General features: G+C 38.1%; 2 protein-coding genes and 1 pseudogene across 2 annotated transcripts in view; 2 read left to right on the top strand and 1 right to left on the bottom strand.

The window, feature by feature from the left end:
• Positions 1-13778, top strand: part of LOC105710984 (zinc finger protein 430-like) — a 39172-nt gene extending 25394 nt beyond the window's left edge. The window contains 2 exon segments of the mRNA XM_064381571.1: positions 12190-13540; positions 13542-13778. Of these exon segments, the coding sequence (XP_064237641.1) occupies positions 12190-13540; positions 13542-13668 (1478 nt within the window). The 3' untranslated portion in view covers positions 13669-13778.
• The window catches only part of LOC105710986 (zinc finger protein 93), a 491114-nt gene that overhangs the window by 245458 nt on the left and 218289 nt on the right, over positions 1-27367 (bottom strand). The window lies entirely within an intron of this gene.
• LOC105710980 (voltage-dependent anion-selective channel protein 1-like) lies at positions 15685-18696 on the top strand (annotated as a pseudogene).

Genomic DNA, 27367 nt, shown 5'->3' with positions numbered 1-27367 from the left:
CAAAATTAGAAAAAATTATTTTAAAATTCATATGAAATCCAAAAAGACCAGCCTGACCAACATGGTGAAACCCAGTCTCTATCTCTACAAAAATACAAAAATTAACTGGACATAATGGCGAGTAGTAGTAATCCCAGCTACTTGAAAGGCTGAGGCAAGAGAATCGCTTGAACCTGGGAGGTGGAGGTTACAGTGAGCCAAGATTGTGCCATTGCACCACAGCCTGGGTGACAGAGACTCTGTCTCAAAAAAAAAAAAAAAAGGGAAAAGTAAAACTAGCAAATCCAAGAATATATTTAAAAAAAACACATGGGCTGAGTGAAGTGGCTCACACCTGTAGTACTAGCATTTTGAGAGGCCAAGCCAAGAGGATTGGTTGAACCCAGAAGTTCCAAACTAGCATGGGCAACATGAGCCTGTCTCTAAAAATAAAAATAAATAAAATAAAAACACAGTCTTCAACTCAAGGTTCAAAAAGTTTAATTTTATTAAGTTGTCAATACAATCCCAACAAATGGGTCTTTATGTCTACAATTATTATGTTGCTATGTATTTCTTGCTTTACCTTTGCCAAAATTTTCTTTATATATTTTGGAGTCCTAATGTTATATATACATATACATATAAACATAAATAGGTAGTTATGATAGTTATAGATTCTTGACCTACTTGGCCATTGTATAACATCAGTGTTTGTCTCATGTTAGTACTTGACTTAAAGGATATTATATCCAATATAATTACTACCACCTCACCCAATTGTGGTTACTATTTGCATGGAATATAGATTCTTTTCGTACTGTTACTTTCAGCCTATTTGACTCAATGCTAAACTGAGTCTGTTATATACAGCATATTGTATGCTTTTTTACTTAAACTTAGGCATCTTATTCCTTTTTCTTTTTATAAATTTACATATTTTTGAGATAAAGTCTCACTATGTCAACCAAGCTGGTTTGCAGTGGCGTGATTACAGCTCACTGCAACTTCAACCTCCCAAACTCAGATGATCTCATTTTAGCTTCTCAAGTAGCTGGGCTGCAAATATGTGCCATCGTGCCTAGCTCGTTGTTTTTGTTTGGTTTGTTTTGCAGGGACAGAGTTTTGCCATGTTGTCCAGTCTGGTCTCAAATTCTTGAGTTAAAGTGATCAGCCCCCCTGGGCCTAACAAAGTCCTGAGATTACATTTTTTTAATTAAGTAGTTTAATTAATTTATGTTTAAAATGATTGCTTAAAGAAATAAAGTTACTATTACCAGTTTCGTTGTTATTGGGTTTACTTTTTTGTGTGTTCTGGGATACATGTGCAGGATTTACAAATTTGTTACATAGGTAAACATGTCCCATGGTGATTTACTGTACCTATCAACTCATCACTTAGGTATTAAGCCCTGTGTGCATTAGCTGTTTATCTTGATGCTCTCTGTTCCTCAGTATGACAGGTCCCAGTGTGCGTTGTTCCCCTTTATGTGTCCATGCGTTCTTATTGTTCAGCTCCCACTTATGAGTGAAAATATGTGGTGTTTCGTTTTGTGTTTCTGCATTAGTTTGCTGAGGATAATGGCTTTCAGCTCCATCCATGCCTTCACAAAGTACATGATCCTTATTCTTTTTTTTCTTTTTTTTTGAGATGGAGTCTCGCTCTGTTGCCAGGCTGGAGTGCAGTGGCACAATCTTGGCTCATTGCAGCCTCTGCCTCTGGGGCTCAAGTGATTCTCCTGCCTCAGCCTCCCAAGCAGCTGGGACTACGGGCATGAGCCGCCCAGCTAATTTTTATATTTTTAGTAGAGACGGGGTTTCAGCATGTTGGCTAAGATGGTCTTGATCTCTTGACTTCATGATTGTCCCGCCACAGCCTCCGAAAATGCTGGGATTACAGGTGTGAGCCACCACAACTGGCTGATTTTATTTTTTATGGTTGCATAGTATTCCGTAGTGTATATGTACCACATTTTCTTTATCCAGTCTGCCATTGATGGGCATGTGGGTTGATGCCATGTCTTTGCTATTGTAAATAGTGCTGCAATGAACATACACATCCATGTATCTTTATAATAGAATAATTTATATTCCTTTGGGTATATACCCAGTAATGGGATTTCTGGGTCAGATGGTATTTCTGGTTGTAGGTCTTTTAGGAATACTGCCATACTGTCTTCCATAATGATTGAACTAATGTACATTCCCACCAACAGTGTAAAAGTATTTCTGTTTATCCACAGCCTCACCAGCATCTGTTGTTTCTTGACCTTTTAATAATCACTATTCTCACTGGCATAAGATGGTATCCAGTTCTGGTTTTGACTTGCACTTCTCTAATGATCACTGATGTTGAGATTTGTTTGTTTGTTGGCCACATAAATGTCTTTTTTTGAAAAGTATCTGTTCATTTTCATTGCCACTTTTTAATGGGGTTGTTTGTTTTATTCTTGTAAATTTGCTTAAGTTCCTTTTAGACTCTGGATATTAACCGATGTCAGATGAACAGGTTGCAAAACTGTTCTCCCATTCTGTAGGTTGTCTTTTCACTCTGATGATAGTTTTTTTTGTTGTTGTTGTTTAGCAGAAGGTTTTTAGTTTAATTAGATTCTATTTATCAAGTTTTCCTTTTGTTGCAGTTGATTTTGACGTTTTCTTGATAAAATCTTTGTTCATGCCTATATCCTGAATGGTATTGCCTAGATTTTCTTCTAGGGTTCTTATAGTTTTGGGTTTCACATTTAAGTCTTTAATCCATCTTGAGTTAATTTTTATACAAGTGCAGGGAAGGGTTCTGTTTTCAGTTTTCTGCATATGGCTAACCAGTTCTCTCATCACCATTCATTAAATAGGGAGTTTGTTCCTCATTGCTTGTTTTTGTCGGGTTTTTCAAAGATCAGATGGTTGTAGATAGGCAGTCTTGTTTCTGAGTTCTGCATTCTTTTTCACTGGTCTATGTGTATGTTTTTACTAGTACCAGACTGTTTTGGTTACTAGAGTCTTGTAGTGTAGTTTGAAGTCAGATAGCATGATGCCTCCAGCTTTGTTCTTTTTGCTTAGGATTGCCTTGGCTATATGGGGTCTTTTGGGTTTCACATGAATTTTAAAATAGTTTTTTCTAATTCTGTGAAAGATGTCAGTAGCAGTTTAGTGGGATAAGCATTGAATAACTTTTGGCAGTGTGGCCATTTTTACAATATTGATTCTTTCTATCCATGAGCATGGAATGTTTTTCCATTTGTTTGTGTCCTCTCTGATTTCCTTGAGCAGTGGTTTGTGTTCTCCTTGAAGAGGTCCTTTATTTCCCTTGTTAGCTGTATTCCTAGGTATTTTATTCTCTTTGTAGCAATTGTGGGTGGAAGTTCATTCATGATACGGCTCTCTGCTTGTTTATTGTTAATGTATTGAAATGTTTGTAATTTTTGCACGTTGATTTTGTATCCTGAGACTTTGCTGAAGCTACTTATCAGCTGAAGAAGCTTTTGGGCTAAGACAGTGGGGCTTTCTAGATGTAAGATCATGTCATCTGCAAACATAGATAGTTTGACTTCCTATTTGAATCCCCCGTATTTATTTCTCTTGCCTGATTTCCCTGGCCAGAACTTCCAATACTATGTTGACTAAGAGTGCTGAGAGAGGGCATTCTTGTCTTGTGCCAATTTTCAAGGGGAATGCTTCCAGCTTTTGCCCTTTCAGTAAGATATTAGCTGTGAGTTTGTCATAAATGACTCTTAATATTTTGAGATATGTTCCATAAATACCTAGTTTATTGAGCATTTTTATTTTATTTTATTTATTTATTTATTTTTTCTTTCTTTTTTTTTTTTCTTTTTTTGAGACGGAGTTTCGCTCTTGTTACCCAGACTGGAGTGCAATGGCGCGATCTCGGCTCACTGCAACCTCCGCCTCCTGGGTTCAAGCAATTCTCCTGCCTTAGCCTCCTGAGTAGCTGGGACTACAGGCATGCGCCACCGTGCCCAGCTAATTGTTTTGTATTTTTAGTAGAGATGGGGTTTCACCATGTTGACCAGGATGGTCTCGATCTCTTGACTTCGTGATCCACTCGCCTCGGTCTCCCAAAGTGCTGGGATTACAGGCGTGAGCCACTGCGCCCGGCTATTTTATTTTTTTTAAGACGGGTTTTACCATGTTGGTCAGGCTGATCTTGAACTCCCGACCTCAGGTGATCTGCCCGCCATGGCCTCCAAAGTGCTTGGATTACAGGCATGAGCCACCATGCCCAGCCTATTGAGCATTTTTAACATGAAGATATGTTGAATTTGATCAAAGACCTTTTCTGTATCTATGGAGATAATTGTGGTTTTTGTTTTTAGTTCTGTTTATGTGATGAATTGCATTTATTGATTTGTGTATGTTGAACTATCCTTGCATCCCAGAGATGAAGCTGACTTGATCGCAGTGGATAAGCTTTTTGATGTGGTGCTGGATTTGGTTTGCCAGTATTTTATTGAGAATTTTTGCATCAGTGTTTATCAGGGATATTGGCTTGAAGTTTTGTTGTTGTTGTTGTATCTCTGTCAGACCTTGGTATCAGAATGATGTTGGTCTTATAAAATGAGTTAGGGTGGAGTCCCTCTTTTTCTATCAATTGGAATAGTTTCAGAAGAAATAGTACCAACTTCTGTTTGTACCTCTTGTAGAATTCAATTGTAAATCCATCTGCCCCTGGGCATTTTTAGTTTGTAGGCTATTTATTACTGCCTTAATTTCAGAACTTGTTATTGATCTATTCAGGGATTCAAATTTTTCCTGGTTCAGTCTTGGGATGGTGTATGTGTCTAGTAATTTATAGTATTTTCTGATAGTTTATATTTTTATGGGGTCAGTGGTGATACCCTCTATCTTTTCGTATTGTGTCTGTTTCATTCTTCTCTCTTTTGTTCTCTATTACTCTTGCTAGTGTTCTATCCATTTTATTAATGTTTTCAAAAAAACAGCTCCTGGATTCATTGCTTTTTTTTTTTTACGGTTTTTTTGTGTTTCTTTTTCTTTTTTTTAACATATTTTTCTTTGCATTAAACTCCATTTTTTTTAGCCTTCTCTGCACTAGCAGGTTTTTTTTTGTGTTTCTGTCTCTTTTCAATTTCACTCTGATTCTGGTTATTTCTTGTCTTCTGTTAGCTTTGGGTTTGTTTGCTCTTGGTTCTCTCGTTCTTTTAGTTGCAATGTTACGGTGTCAATTTGAGATCTTTCCACGTTTTTGATGTGGCTATTTAGTGCTATAAATTTTCCCCAAACACTGCTTTAGCTGCATTCTAGAGATTCTAGTACATAGTCTCTTTGTTCTCATTGGTTTCAAAGAATTTCTTCTTTTCTAATTTAATAATATTATTTACCCAGAAGTCATTCAAGAGCAGATTGTTTAATTTCCACATACGGTTGTGGTTTTGAGTTTTTTACTCTTGAGTTCCAATTTGCACTGTGGTCTGAGAGACTGTTATAATTTCAGTTATTTTGTATTTGCTGAGGAGTGTTTTGCTTCCAATTATGTGATTAATTTTAAAGTAAGTGCCATGTGGCACTTAGGAGAATGTGTATTGTGTTGTTTTTGGCTGGAGAGTTCTGTAGATATCTATTAGGTCCATTTGACCCAAAGCTGAGTTCAAGTCCTGAATATCTTTGTTACTTTTCTATCTCAATTATTTGTTTAATATTGGCAATAGGGTGTTAAAGTCTCCCACTATTGTGTGGGAGTTTGTTTAAGTCTCTCTTTGGTCTCTAAGTATGTGTTTTATAAATCTGGAAGCTCCTTGAATTGATCCCTTTATCATTATATAACGCCCTTCTTTTTCTGTTTTGATCTTTGTTGGTTTAAAGTCTGTTTTGTCAGGAACTGCAATTGCAACCCCTGCTTTTTTCTTATTTTATTTGCTTGGTGAATTTTCCTCCATTCCTTTATTTTAAACTTGTGTATGTCTTTGCATGTGAGATGGGTTTCTTGAATATGACACACCAATGGGTCTTGACTCTTTAACCAGCTTGACACTCTGTGTCTTTTAATGGCGGCATTTAAGGTTAGGCCAGGCAAAGTGGCTCATGCCTGTAATCCCAGCTTTTTTGGGAGGCCAAATCAGGTGGATCACCTGAGGTCAGGAGTTCAAGACCAGCCTGGCCAACTTGGCGAAACCCTGCCTCTACTAAAAATACAAAAATTTGCCTGTTGTTGTGGTGCACATCTGTAATCCCAGTTTTTCTGGAGGCTGAGGCAGAAGAATTGCTTGATCCTAGGAAGCAGATGTTGCAGTTAGCCAAGATTGTGCCACTGCACCCCATCCTAGGTGACACAGAAAGACTCCATCTCCAAAAAAGTTTAAGGTTAATATTGCTATGTGTGAATTTGATCCTGTTTTCATGGTGCTACCTGGTTATTTGGAAGACTTGTTGATATAGTTCTTTCATAATGTTACTGGTCTTTGTACTTCAGTGTATTTTTTGCAGTAGCTAATAATTTTTTTCTCTTTCCATGTTTAGTGCTTCTTTCAGAAGCTCTTGCAAGGCAGGCCTGGTGGCACGATCTCAGCTCACCACAACCTCCGCCTCTGGGTTCAAGTGATTTTCCTGCCTCAGCCTCCCAAATAGCTGGGATTACAGGCATGCACCACCACGCCTGGCTAATTTTGTATTTTTAGTAGAGACAGGGTTTATCCATGTTGGTCAGGCTGATCTCAAACTCCCAACCTCAGGTGATCCATCTGCCTCAGCCTCCCAAAGTGCTGAGATTACAGGTGAGAGCCACTGCACCCAGCCTGAGAACTTTAATGGTTTTATGCACCATTTTTATTATGATAGTAAAAAATTCTATATGTGTCTGTATATTTATATTTAATAGAGAGCTTTATATTTATATATCATTTTATGATGCTATCTAGCGTCATTTTGGTTTTCAACATAATGGACTCATATTAGCATTTCTCTTTGTTTATATGTAGAGTCTGTGTTTCTCAGGCTGTTCTTGAATTCCTGGTCTCAGGAGATCTGACTGCCTTGGCTTCCTAAAGCTGTAGAATTACAGGCATGAGCTACTGTGTCGGGCTACCACATAACATTTCTTGTAGGACTGTGCTAGTTGTAATGAACACCCTGAAATTTGATTTAGGAAATTCTTTATTTTTATTTTGTTTTCAAAGTAAAATAATTTTGAATTAAGTATTATGGTAGAATTTTTTTTTTGTTACATCAAAATTTGGGACGTTCTCAGCTTTCTTTTTATTTAATTTACCTCTGTCTTACTTTTTCCCTCTATTCTTTTTCTAAGTTTTATTTCATGAATATATTAATCTACTTGATGTTGTCCAATAATTTTGAAATTCCATATTTTTCTTTTGTTTTGCAATTTTATATTTTTGTGTTATATATTTTAGGGTATGCCAGCTTATACTGGTTAACTCTGTTTTAATGTTTTAGTTTATATTATAATTGTGTATGACAATGTTTAACTCTGTACAATTTAAGACAGTTGGAGCAAAATCAAATATAAATCAGCCATATGTCTATTGCCAATATAATTATTTCTGTGTTTGTTTGCCTGTATAAATATTATCCCTGTGTTTTTTATGACTTGTATATTTTTTGTGTAGGTTTGTTGTGAATGGTTGTTCAATCTTCTCTAGGTGAGCAGTCATAAAAATTCTCCTAATTTCAATATGTATTGTGAATCTGTATTTTTGTGTGGGAGAAATGCTTGTGGGTTTGAAGATTATATAAAAACTATCATAACTTTGTATCTTTTTAAAAGTATTACTGTTTATTTTTACTTGTCAGAACCACATAACAAAATTTATTGCTAACCATTTTAAAATAATGCTGTTTAGGCTGGGTGCAGTGGCTCATGCCTGTAATCCACCACTTTGGGAGGCTGAGGTGGGCGGATTGCCTGAAGTCAGGAGTTTGAGACCAGCCTAGCTAACATGGTGAAAACCCGTCTCTCCTAAAAATACAAAAATTAGCCAGGCATTGTGGTGGTCATCTGTAGTCCCAGCTACTCAGGAGGCCGAGGCAGGAGAATTGCTTGAACCTGGGAGGTGGAGGTTGTAGTGAGCCAAGATCATACCACTGTACTCAGCTTGGGCAACAGAGCAAGACTCTGTCTCTGAAAAAAATAAAATATGCTGTTTAGACATATTAACTATATGACAGGTGTTATGCAACATATCCCTAGAATGTTTTTATCTTGCAAAGCTAAATCTCAATACACATTAAACAAGAACTAACTTTTCTGATTTTCTGGCACTTTGTTTTCTTTTTCTAAGAGTGTAACTGCCTCACATACCTCATACAATCTCTTTTTGTGGCTGGCTCATTTTGTTTTGTGTAATGTCATCAAGCTTTAGCTTTATGGTGGTTAGGATATTTTTGGCTTTTTAAGTCCTGGGTGATATTCCAGTATTTTTATATTTTAAATTACATCTACTGAATAATTTGGTGACAGAAAATTGTATTGCTCTTACCTATTGGCTTTCAGTAACAATGCTGCAATAATTATGGGTATGCCAATAACTCTTCATATGACCATATATGTGAAAGTTTATATATGTCTCGCATTCTATTTTTTTTGACCATTATACTCATACCAAATTGTTTTAATTCTGTAACTTTGTAATGTATTTTGAAATCAGGAACTGTACTGACTTTAACATGCTTCCTTTTGTTTTTTTAGAAGACTTTGGGTACTTTATCATCTTTGGGGATTTCATATACTTTTGGGGTTGCTGTTTCTGTTTCATCAAAAATGCAATGAGAAATTCTTAAAAAAATTGTGTTAAATTTCTAGATTACATTGAGCAGTATGGACATCTTCAAAATATTAATTATGTCAACCTTTGAACAGGAGGATGTTGGAGTGTGTTGTTTAATTTCTATATAGTTGTAAATTTTTCAGTTTTTGTCTATTGTTTTATACTCATTTCATTTTGATCATAGAAAGTAATTCATGTAAATTTTCAGTTTTAAAAAATTTGTTAAGACTTCTTTTTCTGGCCAGGCACAGTGGCTCATGCCTATAATCCTAGCACTATGGGAGGCCGAGGTGGGTGGATCATGAGGTCAAGAGATTGAGAACATCCGGCCAACATGGTGAAACCCTGTTTTTACTAAAAATACAAAAATTAGCTAGGCATGGTGGTGCACGCCTGTAGTCCCAGCTACTCAGGAGGCTGAGGCAGAAGAATCACTTGAACCCGGGAGGCAGAGGTTGTAGTGAGCCGAGGTATATAAACTCTGAAACAGAAAGATTTATTGTTTTATTTGATTCTTGTATCTCTGTCTCTCATTTTCTCTCTTAATTTGTGTATTTTTTATTTCTATGTTGATATGCTTTTACTTCTTTCTAATTTTGTTTTGTGTATCTACACAAATATATTCTTTGTGCTACCTTGGGGATTACATAAAACCTCTAAAAGATATAACATACTTCAGTCTGGTATTAAAAAAAAAAAACTTAGTTGCATACAAAAATTTTTTCTTATTACATCTGCCCTCAAATTTGTCATTGATGGTTCAAATTATATCTTTTTATGTTGTATATTCATTAACGTTTATAATAATTCCTATTTTTAACTTTCAAATTTTAGAGAATAATTTAAAAATGTTTTTTGCACCATTATAATAATGCTTTAAAGAAATCAATTTTTTGTGTTTCTGCATGTCTTTTCTAGAAAATAAATGTATTTTTATATGGTTATGTGTTGTTTTGTTGAATAATGTTATTTTCAGTAGAAACAACTGCTTTTAGCACCTTTTTTGGCACTTTGTATGGAGTACCAGTACACTTCTTCAGAATTTGGTTATTTTTGAAGTTTTTTTTTTTTTTAAATTTAGCAGGACATCTTTGCTGATGGTATTATACTCACTTGAAAACTATTTTTTTTTTTCAGTACTTTGACTATATCAGACAGTACCCTTGTGGCCTGCAAAAGTTTTGTTGATAATTCACTGGCTATCTCATAAGACTATGCTTGCAAATGATGCATCACTTTTATCTTGTGGTTTCCAAGATTCTCTTTTGTTCTGTGACTTTTGAAATTGTGCTTATATAAGTGTTTGTTATAAATATTTTTGCGTGTGTCCTAGTTTGTTTTTTGAGCTTTTTTTTTTTTTTTTTTTTTTGAGATAGAGTCTCACTCTTTTCACCCCGGCTGGAGTGGAGTGGCATGATCTTGGCTCACTGCAAACTCCACCTCCTGGGTTCAAGCAATTCTTCTGCCACAGCCTCCCATGTAGCTGGGACTACAGGCCTGTGCCACCATGCCCAGCTAATTTTTGTATTTTTAGTAGACACAGAGTTTCATCATGTTGGCCAGGATGATCTCGATCTCCTGACCTCATGGTCTGCCCACCTGACCTCATGATCTGCCTACCTTGGCCTCCCATGGTGCTGGGATTACAAGCATGAGCTACCGCACCTGGCTGAGCTTTTTGTTTTTATGTCATTCTTTTTCTTTCAGGATATCTCAGTTGTTCTTTTTGACATTTTTTACTTTCATAATTTTTGTGTTTTTTTATATTTTATATATTTTGTTCTTATCATTTTTCTGATTTTCTGTAGTTCTCTATGTTCCTATTTTACTATTACCCAAATTATTTTCAATTTTTTTTTTTTAGACATGGGATTTCACCATGTTAGCCAGGATGGTCTTGATCTCTTGACCTCATGATCCACTCGCCTTGGCCTCCCAAACTGCTGAGATTACAGGTGTGAGCCACCGCGCCCAGCCCTATTTTCAATTTTTAAATTAACATATATGTATTTTTTATGTTTTTTTTTTTGAGACGGAGTTTCGCTCTTTTTACCCAGGCTGGAGTGCAATGGCGCAATCTCGGCTCACCGCAACCTCCGCCTCCTGGGTTCAGGCAATTCTCCTGCCTCAGCCTCCTGAGTAGCTGAGATTACAGGCACGCGCCACCATGCCCAGCTAATTTTTTGTATTTTTAGTAGAGACGGGGTTTCACCATGTTGACCAGGATGGTCTCGATCTCTTGACCTCGTGATCCACCCGCCTCGGCCTCCCAAAGTGCTGGGATTACAGGCGTGAGCCACCGCACCCGGCCTGTTTTTTATGGTTTTTATAATATTTTTGATAAAACTATATTGCTCTCTTTTATATACATTATAATCTATGATTGACATTTGGACATTAAAAAAGGCTACCTGTCACAATCTTTATAATGTAGCTTTGTTATGGCATAGTCTGAGCAATTGTCTTGGTTAGAGATTCTGGGAGTCTCTCAGGCATGTTCCTAGAATGTGTCTTGTCTACAATTTTGTGTTTATTTTTTATTTAAAGGAGTTTGTGTTTCTTTTCTTTCTTTCTTTTTTTTTTTTTTTTTTTTGAGACAGAGTCTCACTCTGTCTCCCATACTGGAGTGCAATGGCCCAATCTTGGTTCACTGCAACCTCTGCCTCCTGGGTTCAAGCAATTCTCGCCTCAGTCTCCCAAGTAGCTGGGAATACAGGTGCAGGCCACCACACCTGGCTAATTTTTTAAAAATATATATATTAGTAGAGATAGGGTTTCACCATGTTGACCAGGCTGGTCTCAAACTCGTGACTTCAGGTGATCCACCAGCCTTGGCCTCCCAAAGTGCTGGGATTACAGGTGTGAACCACCTCATCTGGCCTCTTTGTGTTTCTTCTTCAGTAATCTTTTGCTATACCTGTCTTCTGTGTGTGGTACTGTAGTCTCTCTGCTGTAACATTTAGCTTTGGTCTCAGCAGACATAAACCGTCATTCCAAAGTATACCACCATTTCTTTCAGCACTATGTCAAGGAGCCAGAAACCAGTGTCTAGAAAGGCCTCCAGAAGCAAGTAATAAATATGTATGTGCAGTATTTTACTTGTCTTTTTAAAAAGAAACCAAAAGTTGGCAGTTTACTTGGAAAGGCACTATGTTATATTGGGGAGCAGGAAGAGCTGTGCTGGGTAAATGCAACAGACTTTTCTTTTTCTTCTCTGTCACTCTCTGTTGTGCTCAGCTGGGGCACTTCACACACTTAACTCTTTTATAAATTTTCCTCAGATGTATTTTTGTTATGTTTTTGTCACATTTCCATGTCTATACAAAATAGAGCCTGTGGTATTTTGCTGTGCCATCTTGTATATGTAGTTTGTATAATTTTCTGGGTTAGATTTGTAAAGCATATTCGTCTGAGTCTAGTAAATGGAGTAATTTGTTATTTTTATTTCTTTCAGTTATATATTCTCATTTTGCCCAAGACATTTGGCCAGTGCAGGGCATAAAAGATTCTTTCCAAGAAGTCATGTTGAGAAGATACGGGAAATGTGGACATGAAGATTTACAGTTAACTACAGACTGTAAAAGTGTGGATGAGTGTAATCTGTACAAAGAAGGTTATAATGAACTAAACCAGTGTTTGACAACTACCCAGAGTGAAATATTTCAATTTGATCAATATGTGAACGTCTTTTACGCATTTTCAAATTCAAATATACATAAGATAAGATATACTGGAAAGAAACCTTTCAAATGTAAAAAATGTGACAAATCATTTTGCATGCTTTTACATCTAACTCAACATAAAAGAACTCATATTAGGGAGAATTCTTACCAATGTGAAGAATGTGGTAAAGTCTTTAACTGGTTCTCGACGCTTACTAGACACAGGAGAATTCACACTGGAGAGAAGCCCTACAAATGTGAAGAATGTGGGAAAGCATTTAAGCAGTCTTCAACCCTTACTGCACATAAGATAATTCATACTGGAGAGAAACCCTTCAAATGTGAAGAATGTGGCAAAGCCTTTAACCGATCCTCGCACCTTACTACACATAAAAGAATTCATACTGGAGAGAAACCCTACAGATGTGAAGAATGTGGCAGAGCTTTTAACCGGTCCTCACATCTTACTACACATAAGATTATTCATACTGGAGAGAAACCCTACAAATGTGAGGAATGTGGCAAAGCTTTTAACCAATCGTCAACCCTTACTACACATAAGATAATTCATGCAGGAGAGAAACCCTACAAATGTGAAGAATGTGGCAAAGCTTTTTACCGATTCTCATACCTTACTAAACATAAGATAATTCATACTGGAGAGAAATTCTACAAATGTGAAGAATGTGGCAAAGGCTTTAATTGGTCCTCAACCCTTACTAAACATAAAAGAATTCATACTGGAGAGAAACCCTACAAATGTGAAGAATGTGGCAGAGCTTTTAATGAGTCCTCAAACCTTACTGCACATAAGATAATTCATACAGGAGAGAAACCCTACAAATGTGAAGAATGTGGCAAAGCATTTAACCGGTCCCCAAAACTTAATGCACATAAAATAATTCATACTGGAGAGAAACCCTACAAATGTGAAGAATGTGGCAAAGCTTTTAACCAAATCTCAAACCTTACTAAACATAAGATAACTCATACTGGGGATACATCTTACAAATACGAAGAATGTGGTAAAGCCTTTAACCCGTCCTCAACTGTTACTAAACATAAGGTAATTCATACTGGAGAGAAACCATACAACTGTGAAGAATACAGCAAAGCTTTCAACCAGTCCTCAGACTTTATTGAACAAAGTAATTCATACTGGAGGGAAACCGTACAAATGTGAAGACTGTGGCAAAGCCTTTAACCAGTCCTCAACTCTTACTAAACATAAGAAAATTAATACTGAAGAGGAACTCTATGAGTGTGAATAATATGGCAGTGCTTTCAACAAGTCCTCAATTTTTAACAGACATAAGAATTTATACTGCAAAAAAAAACGACAAACCAGAAAGATGGACAATGCTTTTGAAAACACCTCAAACTTTTTTATTTTTTTGAGACGGAGTCTCACACTGTTTCCCAGGATGGAGTGGAATGGCACGATCTCTGCTCACTGCAACCTCTGCCTCCCGGGTTCAAGCGATTCTTCCGCCTCAGCATCCGGAGTAGCTGGGACTACAGGCATGCACCACCATGCACAGCTAATTTCTGTATTTTTAGTAGAGATGGGGTTTCACCATGTTGGCCAGTATGGTCTCAATCTCTTGACCTCGTGATCCACATGCCTCGGCCTCCCAAAGTGCTGGGATTACAGGCGTGAGGCACCACGCCCAGCCTAAAACTTTCTTAAACATTAAAAAAAATACTGGTGAGAAATATTAGAAAAGGAAAGAATGTGACAAAGCCTTTAAATGGTTGTCACACTTGATTGTAGGCAAGATAATTCATACTGAAGAAAACTTCTACAAGTGTGAACAATGTGGCAAAACCTTCAATGAATGCTCACACCTTATTGTACTGGAAAGCATTTATTAAGAAAAATTGTATAAATATAAAGACTGTGCAAAAGCCATTAATGTCTGTTCACATCTTACTGAACACTAGAGAGTTCATACTTAATAAAAGGAATATAAGTGCAATTACTGTCAAAAGATCTTTCAGAAAATATAAACCTTTCAAGTGAAGAAGAGTATTTATTTTGAAGATGAACATTCAGATGTGAAAAGGATTGTAGTACCTTTTATTTGTATCACAGATCTTATTGTACACGTTTTGTACTAGAAGAAAACTCTGAAGTAGTTGCTCAAACTTTGTTCAACATCAGAAAATTTATATTGAAGAAAAACCTTGCAAATTTAATAAATTTCAAGACACTTTTTCAAAAATACGGCTTAGAAGACTCCAGAGATTTTATACTAAAATATATTTTTGCACATATAGTAAAAATGAAAAAATATTTAATTCAAAATTAAGGCTATGTAAATATCAGAGAATTTACAGTAGAAATATATAAGACACACCCCAGATGTACTAAATCAGAGTGCTGGGTATAAAAAAATTAAAGTTGGTGGAAAAATTGTTTGTATATAACTTTAAAAGGAGTAGATTTTTTAGAGAGTTATTACATTTAAAGTATACTTTATTTCTTGAAAAAATTAGATTTTTAAAAAGTAAATAACGATGTCATTCAACTCTCAAATTATTTCCTGCTGGTTCTTCATTCCAGTTGTATTCACATGTGAAAGCACGCGATCAGTTTTTGCTGCATTAAAGACATGAGATTCTTTTTTATTAGGTGGGCATTATTTATTATCTTTTCTATGAAACAGTGAGGACATTGAAATGTAAGATGCATGAAGAATATATAAGTGAAGAGGCTTTTGTGGTTAACTTAATATTGAGTGATGCATTAGGTCAGTGTTCAGAGTAATATTCTTTTGCATTATGAGAAGAAAACATTTTTAATTTATTTAAAATTAAATGAAAATATATTAGTATATTGTACTAATTGTGCTTTTGTATAATAAAATGCAGTATGTTAAAAAAAGGTTAGATTATGTGTGAATTTAATACTTTAATCCAACTTTTTTTTTTTTTTGAGATGGAGTTTCGCTCTTGTTACCCAGGCTGGAGTGCAATGGCGCGATCTTGGCTCACCGCAACCTCCACCTCCTGGGTTCAGGCAATTCTCCTGCCTCCGCCTCCCGAGTAGCTGGGACTATAGGCACGCGCCACCATGCCCAGCTAATTTTTTGTATATTTTTTTAGTAGAGATGGGGTTTCACCATGTTGACCAGGATGGTCTCGATCTCTTGACCTCATGATCCACCCGCCTCAGCCTCCGAAAGTGCTGGAATTACAGGCGTGAGCCACCGCGCCCGGGCAATCCAATATTTTTAACATACTAAATAGTATTGGCCGGGCGTGGTGGCTCACGCCTGTAATCCCAGCACTTTGGGAGGCTAAGGTGGGTGAATCATGAGGTCAGCAGTTTGAGATCAGCCTGACCAACATGATGAAAGCCTGTCTCTACTAAAAGTACAAAAAATTAGCTGGTATGGTGGCAGGCACCTGTAATCACAGCTATTCGGTAGGCTGAGGTAGGAGAGTTGCTTAAACTCGGGAGACGGAGGTTGCAGTGAGCTGAGACTGCACCACTGCACTCCAGCCTGAACAACAGAGTGAGACTCTGTCTCAAAAATAAATAAATACTATTGTACATTCAATGAGGTGTTACTATGTCACAAACTTTAACCTATTCTACTTAAGGGTATAGATAAAAGATGGTAACAATATACTATTTGGCAACTAGTGGATTAACATCTAGAGTAATCTCTTGTCAGTGAGTAAACTGCAAATTAACATTGTTTATGTTAAATTTTTCTTTTTTTTACCAATTTATTTTTCAAAATTTTTGTGGGTACATGAGTATGCCATATATGGCATATTTTAATACAGGAGTACAATATATAATCGCATCAGGGTAAGTGAGGTATCTATCACCTATAGCATTTGTCCTTTGTATTACAATCCAATTCCACACTTTTATTTTAAATGTACATTTGTTATTGATTACAGAGTTATTTTTATGGTCATAATAAAAATTATATGCAAGTATACATAAGATGTATACATTTCTGAGTCCTGAATAAATATTACTAAAATTGGCTCGCTCCGCTCCGCTCCCTGCCTCTGCGCCGCCACCACCTTGGAGCAGAAGATGGCTGTGCCACCCATGTATGCCAATCTTGGCAAATCTGCCAGGGATGTCTTCACCAAGGGCTATGGATTTGGCTTAATCAAGCTTGATTTGAAAACAAAATCTGAGAATGGATTGGAATTTACAAGCTCAGGCTCAGCCAGCACTGAGACCACCAAAGTGATGGGCAGTCTGGAAACCAAGTACAGATGGACTGAGTACGGCCTGACGTTGATGGAGAATTGGAACACCGGCAGTACACCAGGCACCGAGATTACCGTGGAAGATAGCTTGCACGTGGACTGAAGCTGACCTTCGATTCATCCTTCTCACCTAACACTGGGGAAAAAAAATTGCTGAAATTAGGACAGGGTACAAGCAGGAACACATTAACCTGGGCTGCGACGTGGATTTCCACATTGCTGGGGCTTCCACCTGGGGTGTTCTGGTGCTGGATTATGAGGACTGGCTGGCCGGCCACCAGATGAATTTTGAGTCTGCAAAGCCCTGAGTGACCCAGAGCAACTTTGCAGTTGGCTACAAGACTGATGAATTCCAGCTACATACTAATGTGAATGATGGGACAGAGTTTGGTGGCTCCATTTACCAGAAGGTGAACAAGAAGTTGGAGACCGCTTTCAATCTCCTGGACAGCACGAAACAGTAACACGCGCTTCGGAATAGCAGCCAAGTATCAGATTGACCCTGACGCCAGCTTCTCGGCTAAAGTAAACAACTCCAGCCTGATAGGTTTAAGATAGACTCTAAAGCCAGGTATCAAACTGACACTGTCAGCTTTTCTGGATGGCAAGAACGTCAATGCTGGTGGCCACAAGCTTGGTCTAGAACTGGAATTTCAAGCATAAATGAATACTGTACAATTGTTTAATTTTAAACTATTTTGCAGCATAACTACCTTCAGAATTTAGTGTATCTTTTAATATTGTATGTCTGGGATGCAAGTATTGCTAAATATGTTAGACCTCCAGGTTAAAGATGATTCAGCTTTAAGATGTTACCCTTTCAGAGGTACAGAAGAAACCCATTTCCAAAAAAGGTCTTTTCAGTGGTAGACTTGAGGGGAACTTGGTGGCCCCTTTGAGATGCCAGGTTTCTTTTTTATCTAGAAATGGCTGCAAGCGGAAGCTGATAATACGTAGGCACTTTGTAAATTTGTATTGAGTAAATTAATGATACTGTGATTTCCTGAGAATTGAACCTTGGTTTCCCAACCCCAGTTGATGAGAGGCTCACTGCTTGGTGGTGTGTACAAACTCACCTGAATGGGACTTTTTAAGATAGATCTTCACAACCGGTTCCCACCCCAGTTCATCGTCACCTCTTTTACACCAAAAGGTCTGCAGGGTGTGGTCCCTGTTTCTTTTGTGCCATTTTGGGGTAGAGAGGGTGGATGTGATGAAGCCAATAATTCAGGTCTTATTCCTTCTTATGTTGTGTTTTTTTGCCCTTGCACCAGAGTAAGAAATAGCTTCCAGGAGCTCCAGCTATGAGCTCCAGCTATAAGCTCAGAAGAGTCTGTGTGACTGTAATCACATGGTGACAACACTCAGAATCTAAACTAGACTTCTGTTGTATTCTCACCACTCAATCTGGTTTTTTTTAGCAGTTCCCTTCAAATGCTGTGATTAACATCACTTAAAAGAAACTTGAATAAAATATTGAAATCTCAAAAGAAATATAGCTAAAATTTTCTTACATATATTTTTGAATGAACGTGTGGCCTGTCTGCCTACAAACTCATACAGACTTAGTTTTGATTTACATAGATTTAAATATCTATTAGTCTAAAGATAAACCTTAGTTGTAAGAAAACTATGAAGTGAGTTTGTGTATGAGTTTGTACCTATTTTTGGTAAAAAAGCAATATAGGAACAAAAGTCATTTTAACAAGGTGACTACTAGAAAACTAAAAACCTCAAAAACGCTGAAAGCAAATGTATACTCTGCTTTGTATCGAATTTATTACTGTACAATATGCCTTATACTTCTAAACCTCCCTAGGCAAATTCTGTTTATACTTGCCTGGCACTCATGATAGACCCATAATTTTTTTGTATTTTATATATTTTATGGTTTATGAAATATGTGAGCTAGTCTGTGACTATAAGAATAATTTTTGGCGGCCGGGTGTGGTGGCTCATGCCTGTAATCCAAGCACTTTGGAGGCCAAGACCAGTGGATCACCTGAGGTTGGGAGTTCAAGACCAGCCTGACCAACACAGTGAAACCCCGTCTTTAAAAAAAAAAAAAAAAAAAAGGGCCGGGCATGGTGGCTCACACCTGTAATCCCAGCACTTTGGGAGGCCGAGGCGGGTGGATCACGAGGTCAAGAGATCGAGACCATCCTGGTCAACATAGTGAAACCCCGTCTCTACTAATACAAAAAATTAGCTGGGCATGGTGGCGCGTGCCTGTAATCCCAGCTACTCAGGAGGCTGAGGCAGGAGAATTGCCTGAACCCAGGAGGTGGAGGTTGCGGTGAGCCGAGATTGCGCCATTGCACTCCAGCCTGGGTAACGAGCGAAACTCCATCTCAGAAAAAAAAAATAATAATTTTTATGAAAATGTGCATACAAAATAATTTTTAGATGTAATTCCACAATTAGTGTATTATGTTACATTTTATGTAGTTAGCACACTGTTTTGTCTTCAATTGGAGAACTGTATAGAAGCTTCCTATTCTTTTTTTTTTTTTTGAGACAGAGTCTTGCTCTGTTGCCAGGCGCCAGGCTGGAGTGCAGTGGCACAATCTCGGCTCACTGCAACCTCCACCTCCCGGGTTCAAGCAATTCTCCTGCCTCAGCCTCCCTAGTAGCTGGAACTACAGGCACACGCCACCACACCCAGCTAATTTTTTGTATTTTTAGTAGAGACGGGGTTTCACCATGTTGGCCAGGATGGTCTCAATCTCTTGACCTGGTGATCCGCCTGCCTCGGCCTCCCAAAGTGCTGGGATTACAGGCTTGAGCCACCGCGCCCAGCCAGAAAGCTTCCTATTCTTTAGTTATTGTTCTATTTATTTATTTATTTGGAGACGGAGTCTCACTCTGTCACCCAGACTGAAGTGTAGTGATGTGATCTCAGCTCACTGCAACCTCCGCCTGCCAAGTTCAAGCAATTCTTCTGGCTCAGCCTCCCGAGTAGCAGTGACTACAGGCGCCCACCGCCATGCCCAGCTACTTTTTGTATCTTAGTAGAGACAGGGTTTCACTGTGTTGCCCAGGTTGGTCTTGAACTCTTGAGCTCAAGCAATCCATCTGCCTCAGCCTCCAAAAGTGCTAGGATTACAGGCATGAGCCACCTCGTCTGACCTCTTTTTACTTTTTATAATTGGCATAAGTAAATTTATTTATGGAGTCAAATTGTTCAGGTAAATACAAGGAAAGCTTAATAAGTCATGAAGATGTTTTTGTATGTAAATGTAGCAAGCAGGTATGACTGTTCTTGCTGTAACAGATGCTCCAGAAAATGCCATAAATATTTTTGCTAAAGTTAGTTTGTAATTTCAAGTCAGAGATAGAAAATATTAGTGGTGGTTGGCCAGGTGAGGTGGCTCAAGCCTGTAATCCCAGCACTTTGGGAGGCCAAGGGGGGCGGATCACGAGGTCAAGGATTGAAACCATCCTGGCCAACGTGGTGAAACCCCGTCTCTATTTAAAAAAAAAAAAAAAAAAAAATTAGTGGTGAAGAAATACAATTAATTTTTTATGTGAAGAGGACAGTTTTCAGGCTGCAAAACAGTGTTGTTGAATTAAAAAATGCTTCTTTTATTTTCTAATTATCTTCAGATTTGTTTGTATTATGTGTATCCAGCTATGTATGCATCACAGCCCTTATTTTTGTGTGTTATGGCTACAGTTTTCTCACTGTTGTCTTCATGCCATTTTATTTCACATGGTATTTTGTAGATTTTGAGGAGAAAGTTGTTTTTTGTTTTTCCTTTTTTTTTTGGAGACGGAGTTTCGCTCTTGTTACCCAGGCTGGAGTGCAGTGGTGCGATCTCTGCTCACCGCAACCTCCGCCTCCTGGGTTCAGGCAATTCTTCTGCCTCTGCCTCCTGAGTAGCTGGGATTACAGGCACGCACCACCATGCCCAGCTAATTTTTTGTATTTTTAGTAGAGACGAGGTTTCACCATGTTGACCAGGATGGTCTCGATCTCTTGACCTCGTGATCCACCCGCCTCGGCCTCCCAAAGTGCTGGAATTACAGGCGTGAGCCACCGCGCCCGGCCCTTCCTTTTTTTTTTGAAACAGCATCTCGCTCTGTCTCCCAGGCTGGAGTGCAATGGCACACTCTCTGCTCACCACAACCTCCGCCTCCTGGGTTCAAGCAATTCTCCTGCCTCAGCCTCCCAGGTAGCTGGGATTACAGGTGTGCACCACAACACCCAGCTAATTTTTTTGTTGTTGTTGTATTTTTAAGTAGAGATGGGGTTTCACCATGTTGGTCAAGCTAGTCTCAAACCCCTGACCTCGTGATCCGCCCGCCTCAGCCTCTCAAAGTGCTGGGATTACAGGCATGAGCCACCTCACCTGGCTTGTTTTTTGTTTTTTTTTGAGTCGGAGTCTCACTCTGTCACCAAGGCTGGAGTGGAGTGTAGTGGCGTGATCTCAGCTCACTGCAACCTCCGCCTCCTGGGTTCAAGTGATTCTCCTGCCTCAGCCTTCTGAATAGCTGAGATTACAGGTGCTTGCCACCACATCCGGCTAATTTTTGTATTTTTAGTAGAGATGGGGTTTCACCATGTTGTCCAGGCTGGTCTTGAACTCCTGACCTTGTGATCCGCCTGCCCTGGCCTCCCAAAGTGCTGGGATTACAGGCGTGAGCCATGGTGCATGGTGAAAGTTGGAATTTTTTAATGCCCTGAAAAATTGTTTTTGTTTTTTGTTTTTAGATGGAGTTTCATTCTTATTTCCCAGACTGGAGTGCAATGGTGTGATCTCAGCTTACTGCAACATTTTCCTCCTGGGTTCAAGTGATTCTCCTGTCTCAGCCTCACAAGTAGCTGGGATTACAGGCATGCGCCACCACACCCAGCTAGTTTTGTATTTTTAGTGGAGGTGGGGTTTCACCATGTTTGTCAGGCTGGTCTCAAACTCCTGACCTCAGGTGATCCACCCACCTTGGCCTCCCAAAGTGTTGGAGTTACAGGCGTGAGCCTGAAAAACTGGTTTTAACTGGAGAGTTTGCTTATCAATATAACTTTCAGATCAGTTAATTAAGATAAAGACCTACACTTTCCACAGGTGAGGTTGCATGGTTTTTTGTTTGTTTGTTTTGTCTGTAAAAGGAAAATTTTATTAGATTGTTATACAAAGTGTGGTAAATACATAATTTGCTAGAAAATATACCTTTAAATTTTTAAGAGAGTTAATGGTAAGTGAATATTTTTATATTCTCTGTAATACACTTACAGCAAAACTTACGTTTCCATGCAGAATCTTCTATTTTTTTTTCTTCAAGAAGTCTCACTCTTACCCAGTCTGGAGTTAAGTGACATGATCTCAGCTCACTGTAACTTCCACCTCCCCAGTTTCAGGCAATTCTCATGCCTCAGCGTCCCAAATAGCTGGAATTGTAGGCACTCACCACCACGCCTGGCTAACTTTTGTATTTTTTTTTTTAAGAGATGGGGTTTCACCATGTTGATCAGGCTGGTCTCGAACTCCTGACCTCGTGATCCACCCACCTCAGCCTCCCAAAGTGCTGGGATTACAGGCGTGAGCCACTGCACTTGGCCAACTTTTTTTTTTTTTTTTAATTGAGATGGGGTTTCACCATGATGGCCAGGCTGGTCATGAACTCTTGACCTCAGGTGATCCACCCACCTCAGCCTCCTAAAGTGCTAGGATTACAGGCGTGAGCCACCACGCCCGGCCCCCAACTTTTGTATTTTTAATAGAGAGTGGGTTTTGCCATGTTGGTCAGGCTGGTCTTGAACTCCTGACCCTCAGATGATCCACCTGCCTCAGCCTCCCAAAGTGCTGGGATTACAGGTGTGAACCACTGCACCCAGCCAGAATCTTCTATTTTTAAGTGTAAGTGTTAAAGATTGCAAAATAGTAAAATGACCTCTGTGAGTTTGAAATTTGAAAGAATTTTTTTTTCATATTGATACTGCAATTTGGAGGAATTTCCCGCTTTTATATAATTTTTTTAGTGGGTGAAGTTCAGTCTTCAGTTTTTAGCTGTAGTCACCTAACTGTAGCCAACTCCTCAGTCATTTTCTCTGGATAACTTTTGGACATCCTGACAGCTTTTGGATTAAAACATTTGCTGTTATTTAGCATGCAAACTAGTTTACTGTGTTCACAGAATGGCCAGTCCTGGGGCCATAAGCAACACCTGCCTCTTCAGTGTCTTTCATACCATTACCATCAGCACCAGAAACTTCAGGTGCCCCAAGCTTAAAGCAAAAATTCTAAAGTATATTGGCTTCTCCCATGCAATGTGCTGGGTCCAGAACATGCTGTTAAATATCAGAGTTCCTGGCTGGGCGCGGTGGCTCACGCCTGTAATCCCCACATTTTGGGAGGTCAAGGCAGGTGGATCACGAGGTCAGGTGTTGGAGACCAGCCTGTAGCCGAGCATGGTGGCACTGGCCTGTAATCCCAACTACTCGGGAGGCTGAAGCAGGACAATCACTTGAACCTAGGAAGTGGAGATTGCAGTGAGCTGAGATCACGCCACTGAACTCCAGCTCAGGCGGCAGTGCAGAGTTCCTATGGTTATGACTGACAAATGGCAAAAACTATGTATTTAGCAAAGATTATGACAAAGATACAGAAAGTGTTTGAAACATTGTTATCCTTCTATCATGTTTTGAAAATATGTTTTAACCTGAAAACTGTACTTTTCCTGTAAAGCATAAAATTTTGAAGTATATATACATTGTCAAATAATTAGTTCTAGGTACTTAATGCTTTACCTCACATAGTTAACATTTTTTTGTGTTGAGACCACATGACATTGTCTTATCATGTTTAAAATGCATCATTATGAACTAGAGTTACTATGCTGTACAATAAATCTTTTAAACTTATTTCTTCTTTTCAACTATGATTATGTATGTTTTGACAAACATCTTTCCAACCCTTTAATTCTAAATATATTGGCATCTGATGGTCACCATTTTACTTCATATGTCACTGAGATTAACTTTTTTGGAATCCATGTGTAAGTGAAATAATGAGATATTGATCTTTCTGTGCCTGGCTTATCTTAACTGATATAATGTCCTCCAGCTTAATCTATGTGGTTGAAAATAATAGATTTTATTTTTTTTTTAGGCCAGACTTGGTGGCTCACACTTGTAATTCCAGCTCTCTAGGAGGCTGAGGCAGGTGCATCAGTTGAGCACAGAGTTGAGACCAGCCTGGGAAACATGGCAAAAACCCATCTCTACTAAAAATACAAAAAATCAATCAGCTGGGCATGGCGGTGCACACTTGTAATCACAGCTACTCCAGAGGCTGAGGCACAAGAATCCCTTAAACCAGGGATGTGGAGGTTGCAGTGAGCCAAGATTGTGCCACTGCTCTCTAGCCTGGCTGACAGAGCGAGACTCAATCTAAAAAAAAAAAAAAAAAAAATTCTTTTAAAAATAATGAGTAATACTCCATTGTGTGTATCTATCACATTGTCTTTATTTCCTCATTAGAAGTTAAACTGTTGATTCTATATTTTGTCTATTGGGAAGAGTGCTGCAAACAACAAAGATGTGCAAATGTTTCTTCATTTCGACGTTATTTGTATCAGATACATAACCAATGGTGCAATTGCTCTGTTACATGGTAGTTTGATTTTTTGTTGAGAAATCTCTTATTTCATTTTTCATAATGCTGTCTTCATTTACATTCAAACCAACAGTGTGCAGGCATTCCCTTTTCTTCACATCTTTGCCAGCACTTTATTATTTTTCTTTTTAATAAGAGTCATTCTAAGAGTGAGTTGATATCTCATACTGTTTTTTGGCTTGCCTTTCTCTGATCATAATTTACATTGAACATTTTTAAATATATCTGCTGGCCATATGTATGTCTTTTCTTGAAAAAGACTTATTTAAGCCTTTTGTTTATTTTAATAGTTACCTTTTTTTTTTTTTTTTTTTTTTGAGATGGAGTTTCGCTCTTGTTACCCAGGCTGGAGTGCAATGGCGTGATCTCGGCTCACCACAACCTCCGCCTCCTGGGTTCAGGCAATTCTCCTGCCTCAGTCTCCTGAGTAGCTGGGACTACAGGCGCGCGCCACCATGCCCAGCTAATTTTTGTATTTTTAGTAGAGATGGGTTTTCACCATGTTGACCAGGATGGTCTCGATCTCTTGACCTCGTGATCCACCCACCTTGGCCTCCCAAAGTGCTGGGATTACAGGCGTGAGCCACCGCGCCCGGCTAGTTACTTGTTTTTTGTTGTAGTAATTTCAGTTTCTTTTTTTTTTTCCTTTAGTAATAGTAACCTAAATTTGAGTTTCTTTTTCTTTTCCTTTTTTTTTTTTTCTTTAGACGGAGTCTTGCTCTATCGCCAGGCTGGAGTGAAGTGGCGCAATCTCGGCTCACTGCAACCTCCGCCTCCAGGGTTCAAGCGGTTCTTCCACTTCAGTCTCCCGAGTAGCTGGGACCACAGGCATGTGCCAACATGGCCTAGCTAATTGTTGTATTTTTAGTAGAGACGGGGTTTCACCTTGTTGACCAGGATGGTCTCGATCTCTTGAGCTCATGATCCGCCCACCTGGGCCTCCCAAAGTGCTGGGATTACAGGCGTGAGCCACTGTGGCTGGCCGAGTTTCTTATATATTTTTAATATTAACTCCTCACATGTATGATTTGCAAATATTTTCTTTCATTACTTAGTTATCTCATCCTGTTGATTGTACCAGATTCTGTGCAGCAACTTTTTAATTTGAAGTAATCTGACTAATCTATTTTTTCTTTTGTTCCTGGGATTTTGAGATTAAATTAAAAATCTCACTGCCTAAAACAATGTTATGGAGATTTCACTCTATTTTTTTGTAGCAGTTTCAGGCCTTATATTTAAGTACCTAATTTATTTTGAGTAGATGTTTTTATGTGGTGTGAGATGAGGGTCTCATTTTACTGCTCTGCCTGTGGATATAGTTTTCTCAACACCATTTATTGAAGATACTATTCTTTCCTTAAGAAATTGTCACCTTTATTTAAAATCAGTTAGCTGTAAATACACACATATATTTCTGGTCTCTCTTTTTCTGCTCCATTGGCCTATGTATCTGTTTTTATTCAAATACCATACTGTTTTAGTTACTATAACTTTGTAGTATATTTCAAAGTCAGGTGAGGTGATATCTTCACTTTTTTATTGCTTTGGATATTTAGGATCTTTTGTGGGACCATGTGAATTTTGGATATACTTTTTAAAATTTCTATGAAGTATGTCACTGGTATTTTGATAGATTTGCATTATATCTGTAGATTATTTTGTGTAATACAGATATTTAATGTCAATTCATGAGTGAATAATATTTGTGTATTACTTAATTTCTTTAATGTTCTTTAGAGCATAATGTAAGGTGTTTCAACTTTCTGGTCAAATTTATTTCAAAGCATAGTTACTAAAGTTATTTTAGATGGAATTGTTTTTTAATTTCATTTTGAGATAGTTATTAGTGTATAGAAATGCTACTTACTTTTGGATGTAGCTTATGTATTCTGAAAGTTTAATGACTTTGTTTATTAATTCTAACAGTTTTTTGTAAAGTCTTTGGCTTTTCCATTCTTCAGATTTTGTACAGGGATAATTTAACTTTCTTTTTTTCCAGTCTGGTTGCTTTTGATTTTACTCTCTAATTTCTTTGTCTTGGACATTTAGTACCATGTTTAGTAAGACTGATTAGAGTGAGCATCCTTGTCTTGTTCTAGCTCTTAGAGTAAAAGCTTGCAACATATCCCTGTTTAGTATGTTGTTAGCTGTGCATTTTTTGTTTATAAGTGGCATTTATTGGCTGAGGTGCATTTGTTCCATACCTAATTTTTTCAGAGATTTATCATAAAGGAATGTCAACTTTTGTCAAATTTTTAATCTGCATCTATTTCTTTCTTTTTGCACTCTGCATCTATTTAAATGTTAGAGATGTGAAGTCACAATAAATCATTACATAAATACAAAAAATCCTCAGAGACTACTATGGATATCTTTATGCCTGCAAACTAGAAAATTCATAGAAAATCGATAAAATCCTGGATACACAAACTTCTAAGATTGAGCCATGAAGAAGCAGAAGTCATGAACAAAGCAAAAATGTATAAAATATATAATGAAGGCTGGGCACAGTGGCTTATGCCTGTATCCCAGCACTTTGGGAGGCTGAGGTGGGCGGATCACCTGAGGTCGGGAGTTCAAGACCAGCCTGACTTGCTTGCTGGAATATGCCTGGAAAAAAAACAAAAAAACAAAAGAAGACCAGCCTGACCAACATAGAGAAACACTACAAATGCAAAATTAGCTGGGTATAGTGATGCATGCCTGTAATCTCAGCTACTCAGGAGGCTGAGGCAGGAGAATGGCTTGAACCCAGGAGGTGGAGGTTGCAGTGAGCCAAGATTGCACCATTGCACTCCAGCCTTGGCAGCAAGAGCGAAACTCCATATAAATAAATAAATAAATAATATATATGATGAAATTGAATTAGTAATAAAAATCCTACCAAGTGTGATTCACCATGTAAAGATAATAAAAGCAAAAATTGATATGATTAACATAATAGAAGCAGAAAAGAGCATTCAAGAAAATTCAACATTCATGAAAATATTCTCCACAAAGTAGGCGTTGATGAAACATATCTCAAAATAAGAGCCACCTATAAAAAAATCCTCAGCTAACATTATACTTAACAAGCAAAAGCTGCATGCATTCTCTATTAGAATAAAAAGAA

Source organism: Aotus nancymaae, unplaced genomic scaffold, assembly GCF_030222135.1.
Source record: "Aotus nancymaae isolate 86718 unplaced genomic scaffold, 86718_ANA_hifiasm-v0.15.2.pri h1tg000028l, whole genome shotgun sequence".
In the NCBI taxonomy this organism is placed as follows: domain Eukaryota; kingdom Metazoa; phylum Chordata; class Mammalia; order Primates; family Aotidae; genus Aotus; species Aotus nancymaae.
The sequence above is the reverse complement of the archived record's forward strand: the minus strand, read 5'-3'. Positions and strand labels throughout refer to the sequence as shown.